The sequence below is a fragment of the Vombatus ursinus genome, unplaced genomic scaffold (genome assembly GCF_900497805.2).
Source record: "Vombatus ursinus unplaced genomic scaffold, bare-nosed wombat genome assembly UNPS02014841.1, whole genome shotgun sequence".
Lineage (NCBI taxonomy): Eukaryota > Metazoa > Chordata > Mammalia > Diprotodontia > Vombatidae > Vombatus > Vombatus ursinus.
The window spans coordinates 21626990-21643189 of NW_020954619.1; the positions used below are offsets into that span (position 1 = coordinate 21626990).

A 16200-nucleotide genomic window follows, 5' to 3' on the forward strand; every position below is an offset into this window, starting at 1 on the left:
TGTAAATGGGCTGTTGTCTAATGTCTCATTTTATGTAGTAAAACTTCATTACAACATAACGTAAGTTTGAAGTTTAAGTATTTATGTCCCATGGGAAATGTTTATTCTTTATAACTATTTCTTTCACTAATAAGCATTTACCTTTATGTTTTATAAATGTTTGAATTTTTACTGTATAAATTTGAGAATACCTAGATTTTTTCAAAATGGATTTCATTGCAAGATTTTAGCAACTTCATTAAATTTTGAAAAATGTAGGCCCACCCAATATTTGAAGAGTAAAAGGATCAAATTGCTTTTTGTTTTTGGAGTTATTAATTCTTTTTGGACTCTTAATTACTACAATTTTGCTTTGGCAAAGTGTTGTATTTCACTAGCCAAAGTATTGTATTTCACTAGCCAAAGTGTCGTATTTCATTAGCCAACTTTGGCTAAGTTTGGCTAAGTTTACTTTAGCAATAATGACTGTTATTCCAAAAATTTAGGCCTAAACTCTTGATAGTGATTATATTTATTTTTGTGTAATTTTATACCAGTGAGGTTCATTCTGACTTTTTAAAAGTTATTTTTAAAGTGGAAAAGTTGTAGCAAAAGAGGATAACACTAGCAAAATTGAGACTCTATGAAGTTATAAAAATATTTTTATATGGTTATAAAATTAAATAAAGTTTTCCTTATTTTGGTAAAGATAGTTTTTTCTTTGATGTCTTCAAATTTTGATTATCATTTTGCTCTTTTTGTAACCAGTTAAATAGACAGACAACATAAACATTCCTTTCAGTCTTCCAGCTCAATTTACTTCAAGTTGCAAGGCTGATTTGAATGTTGTCCTTTCAAAACCATTGACAGTGTTTTGGATGAAAAAAAAAAAAACAACAGCCCCTCATATTTAAATCTTTATCTTCAGAATTTGGGCATTTCTTGGTCAGCTTGTCAATTTAAGTGATAGTGTAATCAGAAATGCACATAATTGATTCATTATGTATTTCCTCATCACTGCCGTTTTGACATTTTGTTGGTAATTTTAATTAATATTAAAATATTGTAAGAGAGCACTTGAAAATTTAGAGATTTATTGTTTTATTTAGACATATTTTATATTGTTAAACTCACAGGAGTTTTGAAGTGATATTTAGCAACAAATATTAAGTCCCTGCTATGATGATGGCATTGTGTTAGGGGCTAAGATACATATACAAAGATAATAAAACAAGATTCCTGCTCTAAATGAACTTAGCATATTGGCAATAATATTAAAATCTAGCTTTCATGGAATCAGAACCTGAAGGGACCATGTAAGTTAGCAAGTCCAATTTCCTTATTTTACAAATGAAGAAACTGAGGTCTAGAGAGAATAAATATGATAGATAACCAGTAGTACCATCAATAGCAAGTATTTGAATTCAAATCCTCTAACTGTCCAAAGTAATACTCTTTCTATTGTAACCGTACTACCTCACCTTAATTAGATTTTGTATCACTTGGCTGGGCATTTTAAAATTTGATGTTATATTCTTCCTCATTTGTGTTAGAAAATTCAGGTATTTGAGTAGTTTTGATTTTAAAAATAGCACAACTGTTAAGGAACAGGTATTTTTAAAGACATACTTTGTGCCTGGCATGGTGCCAAGCATTGGTGATAAAAAGGCGAAAAAATAACGGACCTTGCTCTCAAGGAGATATTGTTCTGTTGAGAAAGAAAATATATACACCAAATAGTATGTACAAAAGTTATACAAATTATCTGTGTAACAATTGCAAGTAAGTATATAGTTATTTAATTCTTTAATCAACATTTGTTTATCTGTATGCAATTGACAACATCTGTGATGCAGATTGAGGGATAGGTCTTTTTGGAAAAGAATCGTTCATTCTGTTTTCTAAGAGCCTTTTTAAATGTATAAATTGCTGGAAAAATTATGAAGAACCTATAAAGTACATATATTTTAGTAAGAGGACAACTCATTTTTGTTAGACTATATTTTTCATAGATTTTTTTTTTGTTACTGAAAATCTTCATACCCAATAACCTTTTATATAGCAACAAAGTTTGTGTGTGTGTTTTACTAGTTTAACTTATAACAGATTTATTAAATAAATTACTAAAATTCACCAATTTGAATCTTTACTTTTAACCAAACTTAGCCTATGCATTAAAGAATATTCATAGTAAGACTAAAGAAATCCTAATTCATTCCTGTTTGTCCATCTTTTGTCCTGCTTTTCATTACCGAATAATGGGGGACTTATTCCTTAACATTCAGATTTGGTGTGTCCTCTTGTTTCTTTTTAATATGTGTAAACTATTTCTGTAGATGAAGTAAATATGGTGATTTTTTTCCCTCCAAAAATGCTTTTACAGTTAATGGAATAGAGTAGAAAATAAAGACGTTATAGAAAGTAGCTGTCCAAAGTCTGTAGCTGGAATGCAAACTGTATGTAATGTTCATTTAACAAATTCATAGCATGTATTTTTAATCGACATGAGTTTTCTGGGGAAAACATTCATGTTTACTATGTTTAATGTAGTGTAAGTCCCATATTTAAGATTCAGAGGTTGAAAGACAATTTAATGTGTCACTTAGTTAATTTCTCTCCTTTTACTGCTTCTACCTTCACTTCTTTTAGCAGCCAACTTACTCTGTTACCTGGTGAATTTCTGTTTGTTAGCTTACAGCATTGTGAGAATAAGAAAGATGAACCTCTTGGTTTCATATTTAGTTTAAAACTTTTCCCCACAAACATCTAGTGGAGTCATGGGTAGAAAACAAGATATGAGAAATTATTGCAGACATTTAACTTTTAAATTGCAGACTATCGGTGGTCCATGTCAAGTCATAGTTCACAAGTGGGAGACTCATCTACAACCACGATCAATAACCCCTTTAGGTATGGGCATTAACTGCATCTGTTTGAGGCATATGCATAAAGTTACTAATATGCTGCACAATGGCTTAGTGAAATTTGACAAATTTTATTAGCAAGATGAGAACTTAATTACCAGTTCCACAAATTTCACTTAGCACATCATGGAGCTTACTCTCAAAAATAAACAATTCTTAATTTGCCTCAACATTTTAGTTGACACTGTGGAAAAATGTTTTCTTAGTTATGTTCTCATATTTTTGGTGTATTTCATTTAATCATAAAATATGTATTGAATATTCTCAATTGGAGCCATAAAAGTTTTTTTTTCTCTGAACTAATTTCCTTGTTTTTGAGATTGAGCATCCATGGCTTTATTATGTTACTTTAATTAGTTCAGGCTTAAAAAAAATGAAATTTAAAGAAGAAAACGTGATCTAAGCCATAAGATTTACCTTGGTAACTTTATTTTAGTTATATATTCCAAAGGATAATAAAAATTTAACTAGTGGTGATTATTTTTTGACTGATAAATATTAAAATTCAGCTTGTTTGAATAAATTGAAGCCACACTTCTTGGATACATATTTCCCCTATTTAAAATACTTAAAAGAAGCACGCTTGCTGAATGTGTTAGACTTTGAGTTAGTTATCTTTTAGTGTCATTAAGTTCTCTTGAAACTTAAGACATTTATTCTTAAATAAACATTTGCACTTTTGAAAATTTATACTGACTTACTGTATATGACACATTGAAGTTCATTTCACGTATTTTAAATTACTACCTCTCTTTACTTGTAGTTGCCTGATTTCTAGGAAAGTTACATCATTTTAGTTTGTGGACAGTAGAATTTATAGGTAATAAATGGCTTACTACTTTAGTTTTCGAAGCAGTGAATATTTCTGTTTGGCAGTAGAGATGACATTTCTATTATTTTTGGTCTGTCACCTTCCATCCTCTTTATTGGAATTTCTTATTTTCGAAGTGTTAATATGTTGGGAAGTACTTTGAAGAAGATATATAGATATATCTATATCTCTACGTATATCTATATAACTATAGTAATCCTATATTGAGGCTGGAAAACATTTAACATTACATGTTAAATAAACGTGTAAGTAAGAGTTCAAGTATTGACATATTATGTATTTCAGAACAGTCATATTGTAAATAGAAATTCATTTTAGTCATATTTAAAGAGATTTAACTTTTAAATTCTGGTAAACTGTAGAGTTAAATTTGAGAGCCATGTGAAATATTCTAGAGAATCTTTCTGGAGAAAGCATAACATTTAATTTTTAATTCTATATTTTCCAAACATAGCATACATATTTTTACAGAGGGAGAAAAAATCTGCATTTGGGGGTAGAGAGTAAGCACTAAAAAGAGCTAGTTGTTGGTATCATCACAGTATAAAAGGAAATTACTCTTTTTACTTGGAAGTTGGAAGTTTGCAGTCTTTCTTACCTAATCACTATTTCTGGCAGGAAAAAAGTTATTTCTAGGACAAATTTTGGGTTTCTTATTAAATGCAATTTTTCTCACAGTTCTATTATGTGTATAGGTAAGTTTATTATTTCTAAGGTTTTTTTTTTAAACTATGGTTGGATATAGAGGTTAGTTTCAGTGGAAAAATGGAATTTTAGATAGGATTGATATCACAGATTAAGAATAAGCATTTTAATTGTGCCAAATCTTTCATCTAGAAAAATCTATATATTTTATTTCCTCCTTTACAAAAATAAAATCAAGAAATGCTTTGATTGGATACATTGGTGTTTAAAGTCCAAACAAAGAGAGGCAGTGTAGTACAAAGAGCACTCTTTCCATTCAGCATACTTTTCAGTATCTCTAAAAGGAGGAGGTGTTGGATTCAATGACCTAGGTTCCTTTTAGCTTTAAATCTCTGATCCTCTAATATGAGGGCAGAACTCTGTTTATTATTGAAGGAAACACTGCCATGCTTCTTTTTTCTGTTTTGGTAATTTCTTACGCCACCATGGAAATTTGGGATAGCTAATAATTTCAAGAGGAAAAGAATCTTTTACCCAAGGCATCAATAAATATGCTTATTCATTAGATAAGGTCTTTAGAAATAAGATAGACATTTATCATAGTTGTTCATTCTGTATAAATTGTGACTTTTAATTATATTTCTCTACTTATTTTCCCTTTACTTTTAGAAAATGAAAGCACTGTTGATGATGGACAGTTTGGAATCCACAGTAAGTGAGACTTACTTAGATTTAGTATATTCTTAAGTATTATGAAAAAGCTCAAGTTTCATTATAAATAAATGGTTTAAATGATATATTTGCTAAAAAAAATTACTATTTTTGGAAATATTGAATACATCTAAGCAAAAAAATGATTCCACTGTAGCATAGGAATGTCCATTTTGCATTACTAATTTTGCTTTTTGAAAAAGTTAACCTAATCTTGGTATTTGTATAACTTGTTGGTTTCAAGAAGTTAACCAGTAGGTAATTTATAAATTACTGTGTTTTGCTCTGAGCACATAGTATTTCATAATAACTCTATGATAACATTTATTACTAATGTTTGGACATTTAAATGATCATATTTTGCAAATATTAAGGTGAATTTTTATGTGCATGTATGTGTACATACTCAACATACTTGTGGTAAAAGCTATGGTAATGGGGAATAATGAGTAATTCAATTTTCCCCTTAAATTGGCAGATAAGCAAAAGATGCTTTTTATTTTAGATACTGTTGCATATTTTGCTAATATGTCTTATTCTGTTTTCTATCTTAGTTGCTTCATACTGAAATACTTGACTTTTTTTAAATTAAAAGATTTTATAATGCCTTAAGTTTATTATGCTGAGTATCAGTTACGATATCATATTGTTAATGTAGATGCTGTAGGACGTTGCATTGAATGAATACAGACTTTAAGCCATCACCTGAAAGTATTATTTTTTTTTAATTCTCATTTTAGCATGATTTTGTTTTTATCATTCAGGACAACATCTGCTAGAAGATTTAAGTTAATTGAGGTTTTGCTTTATATACGTGTGTGTATGCATGTATGTGTGTATGTTTATATGCATACACATGAAGACTATATAGTATTTGATTCGTGAACAATTCAAAGAAATAAAAATTGAATTTCCCCCATGTTGAAAAGAAATTGTTTTACATCAGAATTTTGGTCTGAAATATTTGAATCATTTAAACTTTTTGTGTTATATCTTAGCCTTCTTTGACTTCTATGTATCAAAGTAACTATTACACATAAAATATAATTTGGAAGATTTTTTGGTGGAGAGATTTAATTGATTACATGATTTTTCTAATTTCTCCAAATTAATACATATGGCATCACATTTTTATTGTAATATCATATTCTAGTTTGAAATGGATAACTTCCAAATTGTTTTCTAGAGTCAAATAAAACTTTGAATTACCTCTTTTGAGAAATTGGTGTATCTTCTTTGGGCCTACTTCTGAAACAAAGTTAAAAAGAATTAATTTTAATTTTAAATTAACAGATGACATCTCATTGCTTTTATTTTAAATTTTAGTTTGAGAATGGCTTAAGCATTCTCTTAAGAATCTTTGAAAAGAATTTTCTTGAACTTCAGACATTGGTGAAAAATCTTAGTTCTAAAGTACATGACATTTTTTCAAAAGAACTTGCTGAGGGGCATCTAGGTGCAGTGGATAGATCACCAGCCCTGAAGTCAGGAGGACCTGAGTTCACATCCGGCCTCAGACCAAACACTTGATACTTGCTAGCTGTGTGACCCTGGGCAAGTCACTTAACCCCAGTTGCTTTACAAAAAAAAAAGTAGTCAAAGAACTTGCTGAATTTATTAAGTCTTTTTTTTACTCTTCCTGTTAGAGATTAAATTTATATGGGGGTAAATAAGTCTGAAACAATGCTTTCTTATTGTAGTCCTGCCATATGATCATGTTAAGTGTGTGAAACAATGTGAAATTATGCAATTCAATAATTTATATTTTATTATTTGTAATACCTTATATTTGAAATGAATGGTCTGAAAAGTGTGAGAGGAGGTATTTTGTGGAAAAATTGACAGACCTACCACCATCTTGGAACATGGTCTTTCTCAAGTCTGCCAAGTTTTAATCTATTTAAGTTGTTAGATAACATATGATACAGAACACTGAGTTGGAAGTCAGGATATCTGGGTAGTTTTGAATGCCATTAAATAATCATGTGATATTCCTTGTAGAAGTCATTTTCACTTGTCAGAGTTTTAGTCAGTTCACCTGTAACTGATTGGATTGTATTAGAAAATCTTTGGTTAAAAAGATCTAGGGATTTAGTTAAATGAATATATTACTGCAGCTATACCATTTCTTCCCTTTTGCTGAATACAATGTTAAAGTTGAATTAGTGAAAAGTTCTAGATTACTCTTTCAAAAACAGATGACATTCAATTGCTTTTGTTTTAAATTTAAATTTTTTACTCATTTAAAATGGCTAAAATCATTCAGTTACAAATGAGACAAATTAGTCCCCCCTTTTGCGTCTTATACTTTATGATAGCACCCCTAATATAAAAGTTATAAGCTATAAATATGTGATTATTCTTGCTTTTTATTGGATGAATCCATCGCGTACATGTATTATGCCTACCTAATCTCAGTTATTTTCAGTTTGCAGTGTGTAGTAATTAACTACCAGGTTTACATGTTTACTGATGTCCTTCTTTTTTGGTGTGATGTGCCATTCTTAAAGCACCATCCTATATTTTAAATTGATCCATTATTACACCTTTGAGAGCTTCTTGCATATCTCAGGTTGTTGTTGTTTTAATGTAACAATTACTACTCTCCATCATATTTACTTTGCTAGATGGTGTTGAAAATCTGGATACTGGATGGCTGACATGTCAGACTGAAATAAGATTACGTCTACATTATTCTACAGGACCACCTGTCTTGATATCCAAGAAAAAATTTAAAAAATCTAGGTTTAGGTATGACCATATGTTTGTCATAAGATACAAAAATTTGTGGTTACTTTACAGTGTGTTAACGTTTTATCCCTCATTTTTTAGTGTTCAGACCAGAATGGTTTTTGTTGTTTGTAGTTGGTAAATCAAAAGAGTAACATTTACTTGTAGATAATATCATGTGTTTATTTCTATTATCACATAACTTCTAATCCCTTTAATATCAAAGAAGATACTTGTTTGAGCTTCCTTTTACTCACACATTGTTGCCATCATGTCATACTTAAATGCTCTGAACTAGAAATTGTGGGAACTCTAAATACTGTGTGTGTTTGTATGTGCACATACATGTTGAGTCTCTAATAGAGATCAGCTTAAATTATGTGTGTTATTATAATTTATATAATAATAAAATCAGTAGGAAAAATTAGTATTAGGATAATCCTTCATCTTCTGAATTCTTTTGTAGGACGGTTTCTCTCGTAATAGAATAGAATAGATTAATAAAATTAATATAATTAGAATTAATAGAGTAGATAGATTAATAGAATTAGAATAGAAACTTGCTATTAATATCAATATTAAGGTATTTGTTAGCATTTTGTAATCCTGATTAATAACTTTAAGAAATAGAACTAAACTGTGCATATGTAACCAAGTAAGAAGTGAATTTGTGCTTTTTTAAAAAAAAACTCTTAAGAAAGGTATTCTTTCTTGAGAAATAATGACCCTAATACATTTTAAATTCTGTTCAATTTAGAGTTGTACTGAAGATCATTTGACAATAGAGTGCTGAAATAAATAACTTTAAGGAACCTTGATTATTATAATGCTACTCTTTCTTGACTATCAACAACTTTCAAAAGAGTGAGCTACATTGACATAAATTTTGGATGGCTGATGTGTCAGACTGAAATAAGATTATATCTACATTATTCTGCAGTATTGATAATCCTTTACCTAATAAATTTTTAAAAATAAAATTTAGAGAGAGGCATTACTATTTACTTCTTTATTATTCAGTTATTCTACTGCTCTACAAAACTCTACTGCTGAGTGGATTAGGAAAAGAGAGTAAAAGGAAACATCAGTTTCTTTTACTCACTAAAGTGTATAAAGATCAAAATTAGTGTGATTGCTTTAAAAACAGATTATTATATCTACTTAGTTATCTTACCCGTTTGTTGGGATACAAAATGATGTTGGTTTATGATAAAGACTATGAGGACTATACTTGTCAGAGTTCTATCACAAAAATTTACTCATAATGTTTTAGTTGTGGTGAATCTAAATAGTTTGCATATTATATTTCTCTTTCTAAATCTTGGTAGACTTTTAAAAATATTGTAATAAAGTGGTTAAAAAGTTGCCCCAAAGGGAAGTAGCACTTTATTATGAAAAGACAACTGGAATGAAGTCAAGAGACTTAGGTTCTAGAATTATTCATGGCACTAACTGTTAAGGTAAGTTTCTTGACTTCTATAAGCCTCATTTTCTTCATCTGTAAAATGAGCTTTTGGCCAGATAATCTCAGAAACCCTTTTCAGCTATAAAATGCTTAATGAGGTAATTATATGAATAAATTTCGTAAGATCAGTTCTATCTATACATTTTATGGCACAAAGTAAATACGTTATCTGCTTCTAAAGTAGTGACTTACTAGTGAGGTTCCAAGTTAGGACAGAAAATAAGAGAAGACCTTGGTTGCTTAGCTACCCATAAACTTGGAATTTTTTCATACACTGAAATGTAGAAAGTATATGTTAATTAACATCTAAGATAGTACTGATATTTCTATTCCCATTTTATAGACCCATCCATTGTCTCATGCTGGCTTGGAGATAACTTCTGAGTTCTTCAAGGCTATACCAATGGTAGCATGTTCTACCAAACTGGAAAAGCTTAAAGTTCATGACTAGTCACAGACATTATTATCATCCAAGGCCCAGGCTAGCTAAATTTGGAGCTGCCAAAAGATTAATTACTAGATGATTTTTTTTTGTCTTAGCAACTTATGAGTATTGTCTATTAAAGGAAAGACAGTCTGTGATCTGCTTTAGTGGAGGCAGTACATTAGTAAAGTCTTAGGTCTTTTGATTCATTTTAGGGCAGGGATATATACTTCACTATTAAAATCAGTAATATAGCCAGGATTCAAATACATTGAGGTATAAACCTGGCCCAAAATGAATTAGAAAGTTTTCTTATTGTTCTGGCTATTTGCCCATGCTTAATAAGAGAAAGTATTTCATCCTCATTCTTTAGAAAAGATTAGTTTATAGAAGAACATTTAGGAAATTTGATTTTTACATATCCATTTTCTTTATTGGTCTAATTGTGGGATTGTACTTCTAAAACGAGATCTGTTTGGAAAGAAGATTGGTACACACTGGAATATATTACATATAAGTGCATATTTAACGTAAAGATGTTTGCTTGTATTTCTGTTGAGGTGAATAAGTCAATCACTGAATACCTCCAGTGTGCTATTTACTATGCCAGATAATTGGTTTGTCCAAATTCAATGAGTCAAACAGTCTCTACTTCCAAGGTCTATTACATTTTTTGCCATAATTGTATTCTAGCACTTAATTGTTTTCTTTTTTTGAGTGTAGCTATAGACTGACCCTTAAGTTTTGTACAAACCAGATTTGGGGGCAAAATAGAGTTTCCAGACAGTGTGATACATTCAGCGAGTTATGGACTTTAAAGTTTTAGGAAACAACTCAAGAATTTTAAATAAAATTCTAGACCCAAAAGTTCTTATTATGGGAGAAAATTTCCCATTATGGTAGTGTATCACAGCATTTGGTCACAAATAAACAAATAGAGTCTTTATTAGGCTGCTTTTCAATAAATAATAGTAACATACTTAAAAAAAAAAACATTCTTTTCAAACTTGTTTTTTCCCCCACAAGGGTTATGGCTTTTTTTAGGTAACTTTATGAAATAGACTTTTATCTGTTACTTTGTAGCTGTTGCATATTTGAATTATAGTCCATTTAAGTGGGTTCTGTTGTCATAGAAGAATTTCCATTCGTCCTAGTGCCCTAGGAATTATAGCAAGTATTGCTATTTTCTTAAAACTGTTTATGAGCATTCCATTTCTGAGGAGTTTGATTTTGTATATTAGGTGGAGATAAAAATGCTCCATTAGCTTTCAGTTAGGAATTTGAGTCATGGCCATAATATCATACTTCAGAGGCTCCTCCAAAGCTTGTTAGCTCTAGAGATAGATGTTAACATTTATTAAAATTGAGTGAGTGATATAGTTATAATTCTGTTGTTACATTTCTTTATGTGGGATTTTTTCGTGCTGTCAATTTGGTTACATGAATCAATTCATTGAAATTACTTAGCTTGTAAGCCATTGGTTCTTAAGTGATTGATTATTGTTGTAGAACTAGTAGAAACTTAGTAAACTATACTCTGATTTCAAATATAAGTTGTACATCTAGTGAAAATTTAAAAACAAGAATTTGTAGTTGACTTCTGTTGTCACAAACTGTATGTAGAAAATTGATATAGAGAAGTTTGATTAGTAGAAGGCAGATCTTATTAGGTAACTAGCCTTTTGTGTCATTTTCAATTAACCTACAAATTAAGTATGCTTGATTCTGTTTTTAATAGATTCAACATTATTTTTTCAATCATATCATTTTTGAGTTAACTAAATCCAAAAAGTATCTTGTTATAAAAGTAAAACTATTGAATTTTAGTCCTTCAAACTCACGTTATTTGTTAAAATTATTGATACTCACTTTAGGTATCCAATCCCATGTCATCTTTTGAAATCCTTGGTACCCACACATAGTTTCAGTGTTGAATCTGTGCACATATATACAATCAAATGTATGAAATTCTCATACTGAAGTGGTAAGTTGACATGTCAGAGTTTACAGAGCTTGAATATGTAACAGGAGTCACAGTTAACATTATTGTAACTTACCCGATTTAAGGAAAAAACAATAACAGCACAACAAAACCATCACTTTAGATATTGTTGTTCAAATGTATATGTAGGAAAACAAGCCAATATGCTGTAAAACTATAGTTTGTGCCTCAGCTTTATTTGAGGTATTCCTCCATGCAAGAAATGTAATTTCTCTTGTTTATCTTAAAAGTATAGTTAATGTAATAGGTTGCCGTTTTGAAATCAGATATTCTAGTACTTTTAATTTTAAACTCTTTGTATATAGAATTTTGTATAGGATTTTCTTTTATGCTAAATTAAATTTTTTTTTGCACTTTTTCATGGTTTATAGGGTAAAGGTGACATTAGAAGGCCCAGAAGATGATGAAGATTGCTTATCTCCCACTATCCATCACAAACTGGCAAAAAATTTAGAGATATCCTTAGTAAGTGACAATGAATTCAAATGTCGGCATTCTCAACCAGAATGTGGTTATGGATTGCAACCTGATCGATGGACAGAATATCACGTACAAACGATGAAACCAGATAATTTGGAATTAATCTTTGACTTTTTTGAAGTGAGTAATTTTAAGTATATCTGTCCATCAGTGAGAACTTAGTATTATTTGTGGGTATGTGTGTTTTCAAAATGTGTTTTTTTAATAAATTCTTAACTTTATACAACTTTATACAAGGTCAAAATCATGTATATTAACCCCCAAAAGCAAAGTATTATGTATTACATTTAACTATATTATATTTCCTACATATACATATAATTGTTACTCTCATAGAATGTAAGCTCCTTGAGAGTAGATATTGTTTTATTCTTTGTATTTCTTTCCAAGTCTACCACAGCACATAGTAGACACTTGGTAAATGCCTGTTGATGATTAATTTTTGAGTTGAAGTGAATTAAAATGGTCCCAGCCTTTGCCAGATGGATATCTGCCTATCTGGAAAAATTTTATATCAACAAAATCCAAGTGTGGTTTGTATGTATTTCATACATTATATATGTGGATTACAATTTTTCAAACAATAAATGCGTTAAACACACAGGATATAGACTATACTGACTAATGTGGCTAGGAGAGGGATTTTGACAATGAAGGCCTAGTTCTCAAAATAGATATTTCTTAATATTTTCTTAATATTAGGGAAGTCAAACAGATTAGTATAAAGAGATAGAACACACAAAAGTTAGGTGCTCTGTGACTCAGAAATAAAATGAAATTACCTCAACTGTTAGAAGAATAATGTTACCCTAGTAGTCCACTCTTAGCAGTCTCTGAGGTATAGGGAACCAAGGTAGATATTGGAATGCTGCCTTTTCCCAATATTCCTGTAGTTGTTGGGCCTCTCACTTGTTATTTAATGTATACCTTGCCTATTATCTGCGTCTGTCCTTCTCTCCCTGCCAGTAAGGAGTTGTTATCTCCCTTAGCATGCACAGTTACACTGTATCACTTAGCTGTCCTTCAGGAGACTGCACAAGACTACCTGGGCAGAGGGTACTACAATCAGAAAATTTTTCTGGGGGGCAGCTCGGTGGTACAGTGGATAGAGCTCCAGCCTTGGAGTAAGGAGTACTTGAGTTCAAATCTGGCCTCAGACACTTGACACTTAGTAACTGTGTGACCCCGGGCAAGTCACTTAACCCCTATTGCCTCACTAAAAGGCAAAAAAAAAATTTCTGTAAATGTTAATGAATTTTAATAGGATTTCATGGTTATCAATTGAATATAACTTACAGAATTAGGTGTTTGCAAGTACAGGTTGATCTAACCTGAGATAAATATAAATCAGTTGGGCAGCTAGGTGGCGCAGTAGATAGAGCACCAGCCCTGTAGTCGGGAGAACCTGAGTTCAAATCTGGCCTCAGACACATAATACTTACTAGCTGCGTGACCCTGGGCAAGTCACTTAACCCCATTGCCTAGCCGAAAAAGCAAATTTAAAAAAAATTAAATAAATAAATAAAAATCAGTTAAAAGTAAACTAGCCTGATTAGTTTTAAACTAAGCTTTTTTTAAAAAATAAATTCATTTACATAATCAGTTTACATTATGACTGCTTTCTTCCTCTTAAAATATTCAGGAGCTCAGGAATTGATATTGAATACTGTCAAATTATAAAAAGTTTATATAAAAATTTTACTTGTTCTAATACTTAATTTTTCAGGAAGATCTAAGTGAAACGGTTGTTCAGGGAGATGCACTTCCAGGACATGTTGGTACAGCATGTCTGTTGTCTTCTACTATTGCTGAAAGTGGAAGAAGTGCAGGAATTCTCACACTTCCCATCATGAGCAGGAATTCAAGAAAAGCAATTGGCAAAGTTAAAGGTATATCTGATGGTAAATTAGAGGTTATGTGAAGTTTTGCAATGTAAGCTAAAGTTACTATCCCAAAGTATAATTTTAATTGGTTCTAAATTATAGCATTAGAATGGAAGGAAGGAGGGATTAAGAATTATGTTTGCAGTATCAGTGTTTCTGGGACATATCTCCTTAGTTTTTTACACTTAATTATACATTTAATGGGAGCAGTGTGGTTTAGTGGATAATGTACTGAGTTTGGAGGTGGAAAGACCTGGGTTCACATCTCTATTCTGGCACTTCTTTGTCTTGTTACCTTGGTCAAGTCACTTAACTTCTCTTTGCCTCAGTTTTCCTCATCTGTATAATGAAGCCAGTGATAGCATCCACCTCACCCAATATGCTGGAAGACTTCCTCAGGATGGGTAGTTGTGCACCTTTATGTTATTCATAATTGATCACATTAAGCAATGCATAAAATAGACTTACCCTCACTAAAGATTTTTTGTCACCAATCTAGGAGATCCAGAACATATTCCAAGTTATAGAGAGGCTCCTTGTGGGTGGTGAGATTCTCTAGATGTTTTTGTTTGCTGGTCATGAATCCTGAAAATGTTGTAGAATCTTCTGGAAAAGATCCATAACCATTCAAAAGAGTTTGGCCTTATCATCTATACGGGAAAGACCAAGTGGCTAAACAATTCTTATTGCACAGATGACGACACACTGTTAGACAACCTGTAGGGCTTGTCCATCAGTATGTGTATATGGAATATATAGTACAAATGGACAAGTTAGGTCAAGAATTAAGCAAGAGGAAAAGGTCCTTTGCTTTTAGGAAATTTCAGAGTTCCTTTAATGAGCTCAAATTGTTCCCAGAAACAAGGTCCCATCTTTTGAATACCAGTTTTACACCTGTGGTGTTGTATATCTATGAGACATAGAACACAATAGTCTGTTAGGAATTGAAGGCAATAGGGAAGTGCATAGTATTTGTAAGGTGCAATATATGAGCAATGAGGAATTTTTAAAAAAGAGTAACAAATACCAGAGAAAATGCACTATAGAAAAAGAGATGAGTTGGTTGTATTGGGAGGTGAATGATTGTAAAAGAGCAGCCCTGGTTCTCAACTGTTAATCCTCACAATGTAAGGAGAAAGTGAGAAAGTCTTCCAGCATGGTGGACAGATCCCCCTTGGTGAACTTAAGCAGGACATAGACAAAGCAGCCACATTGGAGCAGCAGGGATGGTTTGCCTGCTTTGCTTTATTGTTGGATAGAACATCAAAACCACTGAGATCATAGTTTTATCTGATTATTCATTGAGTTATATAAGATATTTTGTCACTTAAAAATTAATTGAGTAAGTTTTATGATATGTTTTGAAAAGAATAATTGTGCTTTTTCTCTTTTCTTCCCTAAAAGTTGATTATATAATTATTAAGCCAATACGAGGATACAACTGTGATATGAAGTGTTCATTTTCAAAGTACTGGAATCCAAGAACACCTCTGGATGTTGGACATCGAGGTGCAGGAAACTCTACTACTACCGCCAAGTAAATTTTGTGTAAATTTATAGTTATGAAGCAAAAAAGTAGCTTGGTATTATATGGAAAATTGAATTTCTCCACATACATGCCAAATTTCTGTATTTAATGTTTGCCTTTGCATAATGGTCACAAGTTTATTTTGGAAGGGACAAATAGATTTTTTTAAAAAAAAAGATTGTTCTTCAAAATGTAAAGTAGTTCTTTCATTATGAGTCACTCTAAAGCATTTAAATATCCTTTTTTTTAATATGGTAAGCTGCTAAGAATTTTAAATTTTGCTTAAGCAAAAATTTTGGAAGCTACAGTCTCTTTTTAAATATTCTGTCAGCTACTGAATTGATAGAGAGGAGATAGGAACAAGATGACTCAGTAGTATAGTAATGAACTGAATATGAGGACACAGGTGGAATTATTTTCACTTTAATCTATAGGTATCTGGCATTTGGTTCTAGTTGGCAGCATGTGGACACTTGTCTTTGACTTATGAATTGGGCTGATTTTATTGTATACAGCAGGTCAAAAATATTTTTATAATACTTATCTTTTCCTGTCTCTCTCTCTCTCTCTCTCTCTCTCTCTCTCTCTCTCTCTCTC

The 16200-nt window shown here is 31.1% G+C and overlaps 1 protein-coding gene across 3 annotated transcripts in view; it reads left to right on the forward strand.

Annotated features, from left to right (window-relative positions):
- The window catches only part of GPCPD1 (glycerophosphocholine phosphodiesterase 1), a 73942-nt gene that overhangs the window by 24436 nt on the left and 33306 nt on the right, over window positions 1–16200 (forward strand). For all 3 annotated transcript variants that reach the window (XM_027840341.1, XM_027840343.1, XM_027840342.1), the window contains 6 exons: window positions 2814–2889; window positions 5050–5091; window positions 7719–7842; window positions 12084–12312; window positions 13919–14081; window positions 15480–15612. In XM_027840341.1, the coding sequence (XP_027696142.1) occupies window positions 2814–2889; window positions 5050–5091; window positions 7719–7842; window positions 12084–12312; window positions 13919–14081; window positions 15480–15612 (767 nt within the window). The remainder of the gene's footprint in view (window positions 1–2813; window positions 2890–5049; window positions 5092–7718; window positions 7843–12083; window positions 12313–13918; window positions 14082–15479; window positions 15613–16200) is intronic.